Genomic DNA, 12,156 nt, shown 5'->3' on the forward strand with positions numbered 1-12,156 from the left:
TTCAAAGTCACATATATGTTGTAGAGAAACACGAGCTATAGGACCCTGGCAAAGGACACTGACTGACTGCCAGTCACAGGAAATTGGACCACAGCCTCCTATCTGTGCCTAGCTTCATAACGTAGGATACACATCACTAATGCAGGCATCAAGCAAGAGGTTGTAGAACATAATAGGACATGTACTATTGCTCTTATTTGAAAATGGAGTTGTTAGTACCTAGCTTTTATTTTTTTTTTCCTTGTCCCAAGAGCCTGCCACGTTGAGTCTAGAAGATCCAGCTGACACCGGTTGCTACAAGTCTTAGCACATGGAGGAAAGTTCAATTCACATGGATGGAGGTGACACAGGTGTCCACGAGGCTATGAGGAGACTTTGGGCCGTGTCATACTGGCTGTCAGAAATGTCTGTGACTGTAGCAGCCCCTTCATACATCGGAGAACCAGAGGACGAGGAGGACGTGGTGGCTGAGACTGTGTGCGTCAGGGGTGCGTAATGCGCAGGGGAGCCTCGAAAGAACTGAGCGCCCAGCCCGTTGGACACCCCAGCTGTCTGGGAGCCTGGGGTGATGGTACCATTGCTCACAGACCAGAGGCTGGGGTACTGGCTGGAATAGAGAAAACAGATGTCAGGGGCCTGGGAAGAGGCTCCAAATGAACTACACACAGATGAGATGTTGGGGAAGGACCAGTAAGTACTTAATTGCATCACACAGCTTTGCACACTAGTTTTTTTCACTATTACTACATGCATAGAAGCTACTGCATCAAATAAAAACAAAAACAAGAAGGTGTGCATAAGCACAGTGACTGATAGTGTGCTGAGTCCTGCTAAAAGGGACTCTGGCAAGTAGCTCTGCGCTCACTGGCGTACAGAATTTGCACTGAGCGCCAAGGCTCAGAACAATGCGTTCCCAACCTCACCCCATCAATCCCCACATTCACAAAACAAAGTATTCCTTAGACTGACATCATTGCTGGCCTAGGCTCATCCGGTGGACAGGGGATTAGTGTGTCAACATGGGGCAATATGCAAGGGACCCCAGAACTGGGTTTAGGACCAGTTCTGCTTCTTGATCTTGCCCCATGACTGTTTCTCAGGGTGTCTCGTAATCTATAAGATGAGAATGCTGAAATGAGTGTTAACCCTTTGGCATCTACAAAGGCATTTGGAGTCTATGGCAAGCCTGGGTAAATCAAGGCAGACTAATGTTTCTGACTAAGACACCAAATTGGGAGAAGTGGTCAGCGCTTGGCTGCCTGTGGATCACTTGGTGCCTTAAGCAAAGTCCTCAGGGCCATTGAGAAGTTTGTCATCTTATGTGTGTTTGCCTTAAGAGCAGGCTTAAAGTGGAATTTGTAAGACCTGCCAATAACCCCAACAACTAAAGAGGCTGAGGCAGGAGAATCAAGACCTTGAGCTCTGGACTGTGTAGTGAGTTCAAAACCAGCTTGAGACCCTATGTCAAAACCAAACAAAACCAAACAAACAACAAAGAAATGCTAGACAACTACATTCTTTTTGCTTGTTTGTCTTTTGTTGTTGTTGTTGTTTTTCCAGACAGGGTTTCTCTGTATAGCCCTGGCTGTACTGGAACTCACTCTGTTGAACTCAGAACTCAGAAATCCGCCTGCCTCTGCCTCCCAAGTGCTGGGATCAAAGGCGTGCACCACCACTGCCCCGCTAGACAACTAAATTCTTATTAGTAAAGAGCTATCTCCAAAACTAAAACAGCTAGGACCTTAGATAAATGTTTAATGTTCTAGACCACTAGTGCTCAATCTGAGGGTTGTGACTCCTTTATCAGATATCCTGTATATCAGATATTTATACTCCATAACAGAAAAAAGTTATAGTTATGAAGTAGCAACAAAATAATTTGGTGGTTGGGAGTCACCAAAACATGAGGAACTGTATTAAAGTCATTGCACTGGGAAGGTTGAGAACCACTGGTTTAAACATTTGAGGTCAAGGCTGCATGCATGATGGCAGGCTCACTCCTCTGAGAACGAACAGTTCACCATCACACTGACCCAGAAATCAGTATCTTCTGGTCCCTTGCCTCACTGGAGATGGAGTATTGACATCTAGCTTTGCTACTGTTTCAGTACCCTGGAGGATTAATAAGCCTGACGGGACTGTATCATCAGCAGCCTCGTCTATAATCTGCTGGACAGCCGGTCTTCATCCCTTACTGGTTCTCAACAAGGTACAAAGGACTCTTATTCCTTTGGCCACAGAAAAAGCCAAGAAATGTGTTGCCTTCAGTGACTCAAGGTTTTGGACTGTTACTTTAAACTACACAGGCCAACTCCATCAGCCTGAGAGACACAGACAGACTGAGGCTGGGGCTGCTGGATATCTTTTTACGGTTGCTCCCCAGACATACATACCTAGAGCCAGTAGGTGGGCTGGCGTTATGACTCACAGGCAGCATGCTGGTGTGGGCAGGCACTCCGAGGCTAGACCAGTTGTCATGGGACTGCAACATGGACAGGCATGCAGCTGAATTGTCGGCATAGGCTGAGGGATGTGGAGAGGGGAAGTTAGCAGGCAGGCCTTAAGGAAGGAATAAAATGTAACAAAATGATACCAACTGAACCTAACGCTACAAACAAAAGCTGCGTGGGTAGATGCGGGAGAGCAAGCCGCTAGCCTGCTTAGCCCATCAGTATATTGTCAAGTGTCAACTATTAGAAAATATATCCCACTTAACCCTAAAGTGTCTCTTATCATCCCACAAGGAGATGCCTTTCAGACAGTGGTATTGCTGACCTTTCCTTTTATTTTTATGCTATTTATTTATATTATTTTTGTGGCATTGGGGATCAGATTGAGAGCCTCTCAAATGCTAGGCAAGTGCTGAGCCACTGAGCCACACCCTAGCCTGGAATGCTTAATTTTAAAAGTAAATAAAAAATATCTACCCCGTGAGCTCACCTTTTCCATAATGGTGATTCCACAGAGACTATGGAAACCATGATCTCACCAAATTAAAAATATGATCTCCCCCCACCTCAGAGCCCAGCCTCTGATGGAGGAGTCTCCAAGGCTGCCTTTCATTCTGAATCAGTTGTAATTGCTTAATTGTTTTATGGTGTTCTTTAGCCATTTCCCCCCCTCCCTTTGGAGCAGACAAAGGCTGGCCTGAGCAGACAAGTGTTAGAGAATCTGCCAGAGGTCTTAAGCTGTCCTGGGCCTGGAGATCCACCTTCTGGGTCCACGGTGGACCTAAAATGTGCTTGGTTCTCAGGTGACACCCACACTGAGGACCTGGATTTTACACCTAGAGAGTCTTTGGTCTGGTCAAGAATGTTTGTGCCTGGCTAATCTAATATGGTCACTTTAGAGAGGTTCATGGAACATCTAAACCAGTGCTCCATTCTAGGGCCTAAGCTATGACTCCTTGAAAGGCCCAGACAGCTGTCTTTTGAAAAGCCTAGAGCATGTTCTGAGGCACTTGGATACTGAAATGAAAGCCTCCTTCGGGACCCCTGGCTAAACCACCACCTTGACCAGAGTCTCTTCAGGAGCACTGAAGAGCTGGGTTCCCTATCTTGCACCTCTCAAGAGGGATCCTCCCCACCCCTGCCCCTCCTGCCACCCAACAGGTGAATGGAGGCACAGAACCTACTTGGAGAGTTGTTCCGATGAGTATAGGGGCTGGGGTAGGGCGATGACCGGTGGTTCCGTAGAGTTGGGTATCTCTCACAGCCATGTGTGGAGGGGAGAGAGAGTGAGCCTCCAAACTGAGGGTGGGAGCCAGCAGGTGGGCAGAGGGTGCCAGCACCAGGAACAAGCCACCCCCCTGCTGTGAGAAAAGCATGCTGGGTAACTGGCCCTTGCTTGAGACTCAGTACTGTCCTAGCTCTAAACCGGGAGACTCTGGAACTGAAGAATAACCAGTATCCCTCCCTCAGGGCAGACTAGTTTCAAAGTGTCCTTGTGGAGTGCTACACTCAACCTGGGATGCCAGCACTCTTAAGAGGCCTGCGCTCAGCCCATAGCTCTATCTTACAAGTTCGGACTAAGACCTCTCCCAACCTTTATGAAATTTCAGTTCTGCAGACTGGTGGCTTTCTATCAAATAAGCAGGAATGATATGTTAAAGAGGTCTAAAATGAAGACAGAGGAACCCAGTGGGCCACAGGTAGGACCCAGCCTGCTCCCAATGGCTCCCCCCTCCCCAGCTGCTGAGGCCAGTAGTCATGCTCCTGCCTCAAGAATACCTAGTGGATCCATTTCCTATTTGCTCCCTTCTGTTTTGACTCCCTCACATTCTTCCCACTACACTTCCAAGATAGATCTACCCACTAAAACTAAGTTTGCTCTCCATTTTACGAGACAGTTCTCAGACAATACTTGAGAAGAAGCATACAGATGTCCACACAGGCCCCATACCGTCCATTTCTTCCTGGTCAGGTGACTACCCAATGAGCCACAATAGGGGCCCTATTCATTAAATTTGTTTAGAAGATGGTATTAAAATACCAGTTTGGAAAAGTTGATCATTGTTTAGAGGCAGAGTGCTAGGCTGGTCTGGTAGCCACTGAAGCGGCCTGCCCCTTGGCAATGACTTCGATGTTTGAAGATTCCTCCTTGGAAAAAGGGAGGGGGCCTTTTCTCTCCCTGTGTGCCTGCATAGATCTGTACCCATTACTGCCTAGGAGAACTCCTAAAGAGATATTTTTATAGAACTAGCCACCATACAAGCCACCAAAATCAGGAGCCACAGGAACTGAGCAAGAAGGCTGCTCATGTGTAAATCCAAAGATAGCCACTAACAAGTGGAAGCCATCTCTGGAGGGAGGTTGGGGGGAATAGTCGAACCCTCATCATACCCAAGCCTAAACTCCCAGGAGTCCACTCCACCCTGCTGCTGCAGAACAAAGCAAACACATCAAGAGTTCTTTTGCCTGCCAGTGTCCAAAGCAAAAGGCACGTGCCCAGGGCACAAAGCAGGGCCATCCTGCTACCCCCAGTACTCCCAGAAGCCCAAAGCCTCCCTGTGGGTTCTGGTTTCAGCAAGTCTAGACCCCGAAACAAGGCAGAGGGATATGGGGATGCAACAAACCGTACATTGGGGATACCCTGGCTGCTGGCAGTCCCCTGGCTCCTCCATTACATCTTTGTGGTCGTTTCTGCCAAAAAGTATTCATGACGGTCAAAAGAAGGTGTGCCCAGAGGCAGCAGGTAGCCTTCTTTCCACATGGTCCTTTGCCCCAGGAGTGCAGTTAGAACTCTCACCTTTCTTTGGCATCAAGGAAGGCTTTAGCAAACGGGTTGTATTTAATTTTAAGGGCTGTAATCTGAAAAAAACAAGAAAGTGTATTTACTAATACAATGCTGGTTACCAGAGGATTTGATGGGGGGGGAGGGGTGGGAGTGGAGAAGCATCCAAAGCCTGTCCAGTCAGCCCAGGGATTATGAGGCTGAGGCAAGAGAAATGTGAACTGAAGAATATCCTGGGCTAAATAGCAAACATCAAATAGAGGTGCAGGGAACACTACCAAAGAAGAGAAAAGGAAATTGAGAAAGAACAGAACCAAGTTAGAGTGTTCAAATGAATCAGTTTTTGTTTTTCTAGCTGTGTCCGAAAGCGCTGAGAAATTACAAAGAAAAGCAATTTCTAAGTGAAACCTTACCAATAAACTTACTCTCCATCGGCGGCTACATATGTCACAACAGCCCCAGCATAGCCTGGAGTTGCTGTGGAATTAAGGTCGGCAGCAGCAGCCCCAGGTGACTGATGACACATTTTCTATGATTTGGGGTTAGAAGTAAGAACCTTTGACAGCCTTTGCCAGAACTTCACCTTGCTAAGATCAGGGACTGTCCCCTAGCCTCTCCAGATCTTAAAACCGTGAAGTTGTGGTGCATGCTTCTTTCAAGCATGTTGTCGATGTGTGTTAGATCTAAACTAAATCTTGCCTGTCTTCAGGACCGTGGCTCTACCTCCCAGTCCCAGGGACAGGGAGCGTGGAGGTGGGGGGCGGGGGACTCCCTTCCGAAGCCTCACCTCCTCATTCTGGTAGGCAGTCACAGCTATGAACTGGGTCTCGGGAAAGCAGTGGCTGGTGATCATGCGTTGCGGGCCCCCAACTCTCACGATGTGAATCCGAGGTTCATACTTATGCAAGGAGTTTAACATGATCTGCAGGAGATACATACGGAGCAAGAATGGAGACCTGGGCCCACCGCAGCATCCACAGGAACCACTCAGCAAGAAACATGGATCCAGCTATACAAAGTCTCCAGGAAATTGCCAGCAGTATGGAGGGCATGGAGTCCACTTTACACATCTGTTTCCCACAGATGGTCTAGAACTGGGACGGGAGGTATGCTACACATTTTATATTCTGTCAGCCTAAGGCCACAAACAACTTTAAGTGCGTGCCTGGCTTGGTGGCAACTTGGAGTGAGTTTTCTTGGAACAGGCCCCAATTAAAGACTTTTCAGGAGAGTGGAATGTGCACGTTTGTGCAGCCTAGTCAGTGCTCCCTTTTGATTTTAAAGTGACTGAGGAGGATTCAGAATCAAAGCTCACCTAGGGCCAGAGCCAGTTCCCAAGCAGCAGGCCTTCAACTCTTCCAGGGTAAGGACTCCCAGCTCCCTTCTCCAGGCCCTGGTGTAACCCTCATCAGCTTAATATAAACAGTACTAAAGATTTAATTGGGGAAGACCACGGTGGCTTCTGTGGGGCTGACAAAGGCTGGTGGAGTCTTTCTAGGCTCCCAGCTGGCTCTTCCCTCTGGCCTGGGGCCCAACGGTTGTCTCCTGCACTGGCTTACCTGTCCTCCTCCGTTGAGCTTGTTGGTGAGTTTGACTTTGCTGAAAGACACAGGCGCCTTCATCCAGTGGGCCCCAAAATTGGGCGAGTCTGGGTGGATGTAGACGCAGCTGGGCGCCTGAGGCTCTGGTTTGCCCCCAGGCACCCATTCCCCATTCACGTACTTCCAGCGGTGGTTGTCAGCCGCCACGAAGTCCAGCAAGAAGGAATACATGGCATTGGGGTCCAGACCTGACACATTTACCTTCAGCACCGGGAACATCCTCCTGGAAAAGACAGCGCACGGCAGGAGGACCCATCGGATGGAGAGAGGGAGCCTGCACTGTGTTTGTGGCCGGCCAAAGGAGGACCCCCTGCAACAGGTCTCCTGCCTGAGCTTTCTCAGTTCTGGAACCAAATTTTCTCCCCCTCTAAACCTCTGCTCTTGAGACAGCAGAGGGACAAATCAAGCCAAGGGTTTCAGCCTCCCAGGCAAACCTGGCCACACTAGTGTACATCTAGGGATCCTAGTGTTCGAGTGCCTCCTTCCTCCTTAGGTTTCCTCGGGGAAAGTTCCCGAGAAACCAGGGTTAGGAATCCTCTGGGGAGCTGTTAACACAGCGGGAAGAAACAAAGTCGGCCAGTTGGGAAGAAAAGGTGCTGTCCCCGAGGGGCACTCTCCAGGCCCCAGACTGCCGGCTTGCAGCTCGCACCTACCTGCCATTCTTGGTCACAATCATCTCGTTAGTTAGCTCCTTGAAGCGCAGCCACAGCTCGCTCTCCTCCAGGCCCACTCGCAGTTCGCGTTCGGTGGGGTCGCCCTTCTCGCTGCCTGCCTGCAGCTCGCTCTCCACGGCGCTGAGCAGGTGGTCCACTCGGTACTGCAGGCTCTTCCCTGCGCTCTCTGTGCCCGGGGAGCTCATCCTCCCGCCACCCTCTCCACCGCCCAGGAGTCTTGATTCCCTACCCAACAGCCACCTTCACTTCTCTCGCCACCGCTTTTCCAAGAAAAAGAGTCACTCTGCGGAGCCCAAAGATTACACCTGGGTCCCAGCACATTCGACAAAGGAGGACCGGGACCGGGACCGGGATAAGGGGGAAGGGGGCGGGGATGGGGAAGAGGGCCTGGGGAGCCGTGGCTCCACTTGAACTCCCGCAAGGCGCGACAAGAGTAAGTCTCTAGGGGAGAGAAAATGGGTCCCCTCCCCATAAATACAGCCGAGGTGGCCTCGCAGGGGGGCGCGGCGGATTGGGCGGGACACCCTTTGAAGTACGGAGCAGCTGCCCATTGGCGGTGCGCGGCCATATCAGACCGGCCGGGCGGGCCCGGAGGCTGGGGGCCAACAATGGGCTCCAGCGCGCGCTTCCTGTAAGGAAAGCGTCGGGCGCAGTCCCGACACCCCCGCCCTCCCCCAAATGTTTGCACCTCCATCAAAGCGGCGGGGCGGACCCTGGGGGGGAGGGGGGAGGGCGAGAAGCCGGGCCGGAGCCACCCAGGTCCCCGGCTCCCAGAGCGGCTGCTACAACTCCCCATTCCCACGCGCTGTCCAAGCGCCTGCGACTGTGCCCCGCAGAGTGTCCACGCTGCGCGCACCTGCGCTGGACTATAGCGGATCGGCGTCTACCGCGTCTCCTTGACCTCTCCGAAGTCTCAGCCTCCCGAGGTGTAGCAGCTTTGGGACATGTCCCCTCACCCCGTGGACTGCCACTAACTCCCACCTCGGCGTCCGGGTCCCCCACGACCTTCACCTGCGTGGAGAGGGAAGCTCAATGCGGATCTGTCCAGAGAGGGAAATAGACGAACAGATAGCGACCCTAGTAGGAGGTGTCCTCGCGTTCCACGTAAAAGTTGGACTTTGACGGTGGATGCGCCTGCACCGAATGTGGCCCCAGGAGTCCCTGATCTCTTTGCTCCGGGGATTGTTGGAACTTTACGCTGCGCGCGTTTCCCTACCCTCCTCGCCATGCGGTGTGGGCAGCAGTTGGTTTATTACCTCTCGGTGAGAACCTCTGCCGGGAGAGTGAGGGGAAGGTGACAAAGAGCAGGAAATAGTTCAATGGGGTCTCTTTAAACAATAACATTCCTCTAAAACGGGAGCCCAGGAAGCGGGAAGGAAGCCAGAGCTCGCTCCCAGCTCTTTAACGAGGGTCTGGGTTCCAGCCTCCGTTTCCCCGTCTTCCACGCGCCCATCCCACTCCGAAGCTCCTTGGAAGAGGCCCCTGAATCAGGTGGGGGCACTCAATTCTGAGTCGCCCTGGGAAGTCTTTGGGGTCAGAGTTGTGGAGCAAGCCAGGCCCCCAGGCTCCCGGGGGGGGGGGGCGGTACTTCTGGGAGAGTGGGTTTTCCAGGAGCCAACCTCGGGGGAAGGTACTTCGGAGTGGGATGGGAACATGGTCCTAGACTACCCTCCTCTGCCCTTTCCCACTGACTACTGGAGTGCTCAGATGCTTTTCTGTGGTCTAGGCTAGAAAGAAATCTCGGGCTAAGCGGAGGGGGATGCTTCCTTCTATAGAGACACCAAAAGGCTCTCATTTGTGCCAACCAGTTTGTGTTGTGGGGTTGCAGAAGTATACAGGGGAGATTCCACCTATTCTCCCTCGGAGACACTAAGGCCTGAGACTCCCTGGCACTTGGAATAAATCTAGGCGGAGGGGGACGTGAAAGTTGAGGGAGGCTAGATCCGAAAGCGACGACTGACGGTGTCTAACCTCTGGCGTGAAGGCAGAGCCAATGTTGTTGCTCAAAGGTGGATTTTCTCCGTCGTCCAGAAAGCTGGTGGAAGATTGCTCTGGAACTGTTCTCCAAACAGGAGGAGGCAAATAAATGGTGTTACTTTTCCTACCGTGAGCAGTGAAATCTCTCCACTCCACAGTGAAGCCACATCCCTGGTTTAGGGCTAGAAGCGACTCTTCCAAGGCTTAGCTATTCTGTCCCTACCCACTTCTGTGATTAATTTCTGATCTTTGTCCCCAGAAAGTTGTCCACAGCCTTTTCAAGGAGGGCTGCGGTGCATGACAGTTTACAGCCAAAAACATCCTCCAGGCCAGGTGTAAAGGATTCCCAGTTAATAACCTGCGCTTCCTTGGGAGAGGCGTGGCCTGGGCTCTCCTCGCTGTTTCTCTCTCAAGTTGGGCAGTCCTAGGGAAGCCTCAACTATCCCAGAAAAGCTTCGTGCCTGGGCCTCTGCACAGCAACATTCCCACCAAGAGCAAACAAAGGCAAAGGCCCAGGAACCATAAATGTATGCCCGTGACAATTCCTAGGGGGCAGTTTCCCTGGTCTCACCCCTTTTCAGACAACAAAGCCCTGTTTCCTTTGGAGCTGGTACAGAGAAGAGGAGCCATCCTGGGTCCTGACATCACAACTCCCGGAGTCTTCTTTCTTGAAAGAAGGGGAGGGGAGGGAATAATATATATCCATGTTACAGAACCCAGATACATGAGCCCTAATAACTTCAGGTTCCAGTATACCAACCTTGTCCTTCTCCATGTCCTGCTTCCCCAAGCTGACCAGGCAGACACAGGATCCCCAAATCCCAGATCAGTGCAGAGACTTCTTCAATGAAAACAAACTTGTCACCAAAAACGGTAGCTTCAGTGAGGGCTTTTTAAAGGGCACAAATGTTTTTTTTTTCTCGAGACAGGGTTTCTCTGTGTAGCCCTGGCTGTCCTGGAACTCACTCTGTAGACCACCAGCCTAGCCTCGAACTCAGAAAAACGCCTGCCTCTGCCTCCCAAGTAAGTGCTGGGATTAAAGGTGTGTGCCACCACTGCCTGGCTCGGCACAATTCTTTAGACTGCTTAACACTGAACTTTAAAAGGGACATTAGGCTGTCTTTGGTGGCTGCGGTTTTGTAGAAAAGAAAATAGAAGGGCCTTTGAAATGAGCCAGTGGGATTCTATGTCGCTGGTCACTGTTACTGTGGAAAGAGAGTCACCGGGCTCTAGAGGTTCTAAGGCTGCAAGCAGGAGGGAGGTGCTGCCCTGGGCAAGGGTAGAACTGGGTAAGGGGCAGTTGAAGAAGGTGTTCTCAGGTCCAATCCTATTCTAGATGTCCTCATGAAGCAGAGTTCGTTCGGGTGGTTTAGGGACAGGAGTTGACACACTGAAAACAAACCAGCCAACATCCCTGCCTCCCCCCAGACCACCAGGCTCTTTGAATCCAAGACTCAAGAGGGACTCTGTGGCCACTGGCTTGGGGCAGGGAATTTGAGTCTCTTCAGCTTCCACATCTAAGCTTTCCACACCCAGTGGTGGGTCCTGGTTTCTTCAGGACTAAGTCAAGGGAAGCTCTAGCGCCTCGTTCTTGTCTCGGTGGGGGCCTCTAGGCAAGACCCCAGGTCATCTGGGCCTGGGAATGACAGCCCCTGCCTATTTTCCATTTCTCCTGCTTCTCCCCTGAGGGGTTGGATCTCTGGTCCTTCTGCATGGATCGAATGGTGTGTGAAGCATTTGCACCACCCCACCCTGTCAATCTGTCTCTAAGTCACTCTTGGGTTTTGCCGCTTCCCATGCAGATTTCATTTCTTTCCTGTCCCTTTGGGTTTCAGGCAGTCCCTGTCCTCCCGAGTCTCTGCCATGCTATTTATTCCACGGTCTTCTATAGCAGCCTTTTGCTCCTCGGGCTGTTTGTGTTTGCTCTAGGCCACCAGGTTCTGCCTTATACTTCAGCCTGACAACTGTTCTCAGGTGACCACTGTTGGTTATTTCTTTTTAGTCTTGGGTTAGTCTCCTGGCCTCTCCATTCGCCTTTAGCCTTTTGCTGGAGACTCCGTGTGTGGTTTCTCCTTCCTCTGCTCAACCCTGGCTAAGTCTGTGATAAAGAGAATCTTACACAAATGCCTATCTCTCCTCTTCTTGAACTCAGGATGGTTATGGAAGGCAGATGTCATGTCGCTGTGTCCAGGAGGAACAGCAGCCACCGCACGGAAACCCACCCGAAAGTGGTGTGTGAACTACCAACCCAAACCTTCTAAAGTAAGGTGCCACAGAAGTCCGGGCATTTTTTTTTTCCTATCTGTGTTGTTGTGTTTCCTATTAACTTAGCCCTCAAGAAAAATCCTATCTCGGAGAAAGTAGAGGTAGACAGAGGCAGGCTCAGAGTTACTCCAGAAATTATTACAGGAGCTCAGTCATTTAGTGAGTTGTTGTATATGGGTAATTTGTACAGGAGGTTTTTCCTCTTCCTCCTCTTCCTTCTCCTCCTCCTCCTGCCTCTCCCTCCACCCCCCACTATACCCAAACTGCGTCACAGCAGGCTCTTCACTCCAGCTAGTACTTGACATTCACCTAGATAACAGAGATACAGGAGGGTGTGCCAAGCTCCCCTGAGAACCTGGATCAAGTGTGTAAAGCTCCTCTAGGTCCAGGGGCCACTGGAACCTGGG

General features: G+C 51.1%; 1 protein-coding gene across 3 annotated transcripts; it reads right to left on the reverse strand.

The window, feature by feature from the left end:
* Window positions 1–249: 249 nt before the first annotated feature.
* On the reverse strand, window positions 250–7,785 carry Tbxt (T-box transcription factor T). Of its 3 annotated transcripts, none has more exons than XM_031352631.1 (8): window positions 7,487–7,785; window positions 6,792–7,056; window positions 6,020–6,154; window positions 5,248–5,309; window positions 5,080–5,141; window positions 3,635–3,808; window positions 2,394–2,523; window positions 250–607 (listed from the first exon to the last, which is right to left on the reverse strand). In XM_031352631.1, the coding sequence occupies exons 1-8, from the start codon at window positions 7,690–7,692 to the stop codon at window positions 328–330; spliced, it is 1,314 nt and encodes a 437-aa protein (XP_031208491.1). In that variant the 5' UTR covers window positions 7,693–7,785; the 3' UTR covers window positions 250–327. The 3 variants fall into 3 exon arrangements, with proteins under 3 accessions (XP_031208491.1, XP_031208490.1, XP_031208493.1); XM_031352630.1 differs by having other exon boundaries at window positions 328–607; window positions 3,635–3,811; window positions 7,487–7,767; XM_031352633.1 differs by lacking the exon at window positions 3,635–3,808 and having other exon boundaries at window positions 328–607; window positions 7,487–7,767.
* Between the last annotated feature and the right edge of the window lie 4,371 nt (window positions 7,786–12,156).

Source organism: Mastomys coucha, unplaced genomic scaffold (assembly GCF_008632895.1).
Source record: "Mastomys coucha isolate ucsf_1 unplaced genomic scaffold, UCSF_Mcou_1 pScaffold5, whole genome shotgun sequence".
Classification (NCBI taxonomy): domain Eukaryota; kingdom Metazoa; phylum Chordata; class Mammalia; order Rodentia; family Muridae; genus Mastomys; species Mastomys coucha.